This window comes from Asparagus officinalis, chromosome 7 (genome assembly GCF_001876935.1).
Source record: "Asparagus officinalis chromosome 7, Aspof.V1, whole genome shotgun sequence".
NCBI lineage: Eukaryota > Viridiplantae > Streptophyta > Magnoliopsida > Asparagales > Asparagaceae > Asparagus > Asparagus officinalis.
The window spans coordinates 137,883,110-137,889,300 of NC_033800.1; the positions used below are offsets into that span (position 1 = coordinate 137,883,110).

General features: G+C 34.9%; 1 protein-coding gene across 1 annotated transcript; it reads right to left on the reverse strand.

The window, feature by feature from the left end:
* On the reverse strand, window positions 1-1,965 carry LOC109847847 (protein FAR1-RELATED SEQUENCE 5-like). The gene has a single exon (XM_020417082.1). The coding sequence runs from the start codon at window positions 1,963-1,965 to the stop codon at window positions 1-3; it is 1,965 nt and encodes a 654-aa protein (XP_020272671.1).

Consider the following 6,191-nt stretch of genomic DNA (forward strand, 5'->3'; position numbering starts at 1 on the left):
CTATAGAGATGGGTATTGATGAAGTAGGCATCTTATTGCTGGCTTGCTCTCATTTCCATTGTCGTTATGTTCCTTCTCAATCTTGGAATTCTCAACTTCTTCAAAAAATGAGTCTAAAAAAGCACTAAACTTATCATGAAGTGTACTTGAAGTCAATGTATCTTCTAGTGCCTTGTTACATCTACTCCTAAGGGCCCAATGTTTAATGATAGATAGTTGGTCTTCACTATTTGTAATGCAATTTCTAACAACTCCGCAACCAACATGTCTTGCTTTAATTGTCCATCGTTGCATGATATATCTTGATGGAATTTCTAATACTTGCTTCTTTACTAAAATGTGCAAGCTATGTTTGCATAATATACCTTCCATCTCAAATCTCACACAAGAGCAATTAATTCTATTTTCTTTGGATGTATCGAAAACAACATGATGCTTTACTATCTTCTTGCTTTCAGCCTCGCTATCTATATTCCAAACGGCATAAGTAGCACTTGCGCCGTCCTTCGACAACTTTTCATGAAGCATGGAGTAACTATCCTTGAGTTCTTTCTGAAAGATAGTAAACAGATTCTTCGTATAATTCTCCCGAGCTTGTTTTTCAATGGGATGTTCAATTATCAATGTAGGAACTGAGTTTGTGGACTTAAAATCTTGCTCAAGTTCAGCGGCTCGGCGAGCTCTGACAGCATTATCATACTGCTTAACAAAATCATGTAACTCGGTATTTACATTCACAAAATGATCAAAAAAAGCATTAATTCCCTCACTCCGCTGAGTAGATGTCATTCCTGCAGTAAAAGTGTCTTTAAGATACACTGGAGCCCAATGATCTCGATGATTGTATAAATTTACTAACCAACTCCTTTTATCTGCACCATATTTGTCCCTCATTTCTTCCCAACGCTTTTCAAATTTTTCTTCCGATTTACTCCAATACCATTTGTTATACTTTACACCAACATCCTCACCATAATCATTATGCATTGATTGAAGATTTTGTAAGGCATTCCTACGAAGGTGCCAAGAACAAAAGCGATGGCGAGTTTTGGGAAAAACTTTGTGAATAGTACCACACATAGCTTTATCTTGATCAGTGATGATTGTTACTGGTGCTATACCCGACATACATTTTAACCATTGGCTAAATAACCATATAAACGTCTCCTCCGTTTCATCGGCCAGTAACGCACACCCAAATAGAGTAGACTGTCGATGATGGTTAACGCCCGTAAATGGTGCAAACGGCAATTTTAAATTGTTCGTTCTATATGTAACATCAAAGCAAACAACATCTCCAAATTGCAAGTAAGAAGTCCTCGACCTACCATCCATCCAAAAAACACTTCTCATCGTCCCATCATTTTCTAAATCAAGTGCGAAGTAAAATTGAGGATCAGATACCTTTTTCTCTTGAAATTGACGAACTATGTTCACGCACTCATGGCCGACGTTGTTTCTTCGTTTAAGTCTAAGTTGTGCTTGGCATTCTTGTTGAGTGAGAGAGCCTTGTTCATTGCCATGAGCAACGTCTACAACCTTACAAATGGCAGAAGGCCGTAAACCTTGATTGTCAAGAGTATCTATCAACCTTTTTGTCGATTGAGCTCGATGAAATGTCCGATGTGAGTAGTGCTTCTTTACCCGAGTTGGGGTGGTTAATGGATGATCATTATGCTTACTGTTTAACTTTCGGACCACCCATTTTTCAGTGCTTCTATCAAGTCCAATAACCATCCTTGCGTTGCATCCACATCTTGTATCGAACTTTCGAATTACATTCCGACCATCTTCTCTTTTATCTTTTAAAGATTTAAAGTCTTCTTTGTCACATACAAATATTCTAGATAGGATTGCATCTTTCTTTCTCGACCAAGCTGTGTGACCCTTGCGAACACTAAATCCCTTAAGTCTGGCGTATGCATTGTAGAAATTATAAGCTTCCTCATGAGTAGAGAACTCCATTCCGATATATGGATCAACGCTGTTTAAATTATCTTCACCATTTTCAACGCCCATAAGCTCATCACCATTCTCCTCATGCTCGGATGCCTATAAAAATAGAGAAACAAAACTCATGCTAAAAGACAACTATTTTGGTATATGTCATTAGTTAGTAGTACACTATAAACAATAAGATATTATCACCTGAGGGGGAAGCCATGTTGTAGATAGTAGATCATGGTCCTGGCTTTTATCTTCTTCCATTGTTGCCTCACGTGAGAGAATTGGTGGAGTGTCTATACAAGCTATCAAATTATCACATATAAGAAGTTCAAAATCGCTCAAAAAACGTCATCAAGTTGATCTTTCAATTTCACTAAACAATTTCTAAACGATAGTTTAAACCAAATTTAAAGTTTATATCCAATTTAACAATACATGGCAAAAATAGCTCTAAATTATCCGGCTCGTAGCCATAGAGTGAGTGCTGCAAACCAAGTAATGTATGAGCTGAAATTAAAAGGAAGAAGATAGATCCAAGATCTAAGGAATATGCATGAGGGAAGATAGAACCATCATGAAATCCACTAGATCTAACAGGAACGCCAACTAGAACTAACATGCCTCGTAATAGAACTAACATCATCTCCATTAGAGCTAACATGCATCCCGGTAGCATTAACATGCATTTCAGTTAAAACTAACACGTTAATTTAGAGCTAGCTAACATGCATTTCAGTTAGAACTAACACGTTAATTTAGACCTGATGCCTTACCTCGGTGGAGGCGAGCTCGACAGCGGCGAAGTGCGATGAACCGGCGGCAACACTGAGCGGGGACGGCAAGCGCAGGCTGCGGTGATTTCGTGAGGTGGAGAGGAGGGGGGAGGTGATGGCGAGGATGACATCGAGGGCTTGATCGATCTCCGGAGGCGTCGATGAACCTGAGGGCTGAGCTCGAATGCTGTCGGAGGCGTGGCTGATGACGAGGGGTGAGCTCGATGGCGAGGACGAGTAGACGGCGATGACCCGGCGGCGACGCTCAGCTGCGGTGATCTCGGGCGCTGGAGAGGAGGAGGGGAGGTGATGGCTAGGGCAAGGGGACGGCGGCGACGCTGATCGGGGACGTCGAGACACAGGCCGAGCTTGGGCGCCGGCGCTTTCGGGCGGTGGTGAGGGGGAGGAGGTCGGTGATGGCGACCGAATGCGCGATCTTGAGCCGGCGGCGACGCTGATCGGGGGCGGCGAGCTCCGGCGGCGATTTCGGGCGCTGGAGAGGAGGAGGCGGGAGGTGATGGCGCGATCTGGGCGGGAGAGATGAGAGAGGGGTAGGGATTTTGGGGGGATGGGATTTTCAACGAAGGGCTCAGATCTCTCTGAGGGGTTTTGAATAAACGGCCCAGATCGCGCATCCCTCTTGAATTCATTTTTTGTTATTTGAAAATTTTAAACTTTTTATAATTTTAGGATTATTTTTTATAGTTTGAACTTTTGAGGGAGTTTCTATAATTTTTGGGATATTAAGGGTGTTAATTAAAAATTTTAAATTCTTCGGAGGCTGCTGTTAATTTCTTAATTTTATGTTTATTGTTTTAAGGTTTAAAATGTCAGAAATTTTCAGGTGTATTATAGTAATCCCATGAATTCATCTATGTTTGTAAGTTTTGAAATTTTAGAATTTTAGATGCTTATTTGTAGTTTAAACTTTTGAGGGTGTTTCTTTAATTTTTGGGATAATGAGATGTTATACGCAAATTTTAAATTCTTCACTATTAATTTCTTGATTTCATATTTGTTGTTTTAAGTTTTTAGATGTCGGGATAGTTTTTATAATTTTAAACTTTTAAGGGTATTTTGTGTAATTTTAAAACTTTTTAGATGTTTTTTACAAAACTTTATGTATTATAGTACATTAGCTTCATATAATTTCTTTATCTTTATAAACTAATATCATAAAAAGATATTTTATATATTTTATTAATATTATTTTTTAAATTGTTAAGCTATAGATAGTTCACGTAGGATTAGGAAAAATATAATTATGATTATGGTAGATTAGGATATAAATAAAATATTTAAAATAGTGAAGGGTAATATTGACCATAGAAATATTTTCCCAAACTCGTACTTTTAAAAGGAGTATGATATATTAGTATACAACATAATTTATTATAATATAATATAATATAATATAATATAATATATCTATCTAATATACAAAAACAATACCCTAGGATGCCACATGTCAATTTTTTAGAGAATTGATCACATGTCCATTTTTCAAAGAATTTGTCATTCATCTTCCATGTAATCTATTTAAATTCTAAAACTTTTAAATATTCATACAAATACTAAAACTTTCATATACTACTATTCATTAATTAAAGCTTCCAAAATCTTATCTATTATACACGAATTACTATAAAAATTGTTCTTTGTAAAATTGAAGATGGTCATAATGTCACATCAAATTCAAACCTTTAGAATTTCATGAAGCATTGAAATGTAACGTCTCTTAATTACCAATAATTGCGCTAATTGTCACTACCTCATCAACGCAATTTTCATTAATGGCCAAGCTTGATCAACTTCCCCACTCTTTCTCAATTCATCTCCTCTCTATAAATCTTGCAAATCTAGGTAAAAGTATTCTTAGATCCCTTTCTTTATCATTAGTTCCAACTCCTCAATGATGCATGTGATTGTTGATACGGCGGGCTCCGTTGGGCTTTTCTTATGCATCCATCTTGCAGATTTTAAGGCTACACTCCATTTTATGAAAGAAATGTATCCATTTTATTTGTGTATTTGTTTTTTTGTTATCGGTATATAAATATATCCATTTTGTTGCTTCTTTGTTTATAATTTCCCCCCTATATTGATTCTTTGCTTGTAATGTTTCCTCCTTTTCGGTTATTTGTTTGAAATTTTTCTTAATGAGATTTTGCTATCTAGCTTTTCTAATAGCACGTTGAGGAACTGTATTGTATGCAAAACAATGTTCATGATATGAGTGTAAATTGTTTGTATAAAATTTAATTAACGGTAATCTGATATCACAAAATTATGATCAATTATAGTTGTCAATATCAAAGTTGGTGAAGGTGCAAGTTTGCAAAGCTTAAGTACCATGTACATCGTGCATAATAGAGTACTTGAGGTAATTGAAGGTTTGCCCGTATCCTTAAGAAAGATACAAATATTTTATATATCAATAGTGTAAGTTTAATTTTTCTTAATCATATTTAAGGCTTTATGTAAATTGTTTAATTGCTCAAGATACACTGTAGTTTGTGAAATATATCTATTTTTAGTTTAATTCTCATATTCAGGGCTTAAGCTGATTATAAAATTCTCATATCACAAAGATTGAGCAAGGAAAATATAAAGTGAAAATTTTATAATTAATTTTAAAAAAATTACCGTAGCATAGTGCGGGTAATGACACTAGTTACAATATAATACATTATAATATTATATTATATTATATTGTAATAATCATAACAATGCTAGAATATCTTTATATATTTGTTAATTAATTTATATACCATATTATATTTTTGGCATTTTTAGCCATTTCAACCTATTTTCTAATAATTTCACGGTAGCCAAAATTCATGATTTCATAAGCTATAATTCATGATTTTAGCTATTTTTTGTTATTTTCATCCTTAGAAAATAATTTTCACGGAGGCTAAAATTCATGATTTCATGAGCTATATAATATACGATAATTATTTTGAACCATTCGTAAATAATTTTGTTGAGTCCAAACTTCATAATTTCATGATATATAACTCATGTTTTTGGTCATTTTTAATTCTTTCGACCCATTGTCAAATTCGTAGAGGCCAAAATCACGATTTTATAAGCTAACTCATGATTTGTGGCCATTTTTAGTCAATTAGACCTATTGGCAAATGATTTCACAGAGGCCAAAATTCACAATTTCATGAGTCGTAACCCATGAGTTTTTCCATTTTTAGTTATTTTGAATCATTGTTAAATAATTTTGTAGAGTCTAAACTTCATAGTTTCATGAGCTATAACCAACGATTTGGTCATTTTTATTTGTTTTGAACCATTGATAAATAATTCTGCAAAGTCCAAAATTCACAATTTATCCTAGAATTTTATCTATTTTCAGTCATTTCAACTCATTGACCAATAATTTCGTGAATGCTAACATTCACGATTTCATAAAATATAACTCACAATTTTTGAATATTTTTAGTCGATTGTACCCAT

Coding starts and splice junctions, on each gene's coding strand:
- LOC109847847 (XM_020417082.1), bottom strand. CDS start 1,965: ATGGAGTTCTCTACTCATGAGGAAGCTTATAATTTCTACAATGCATAC.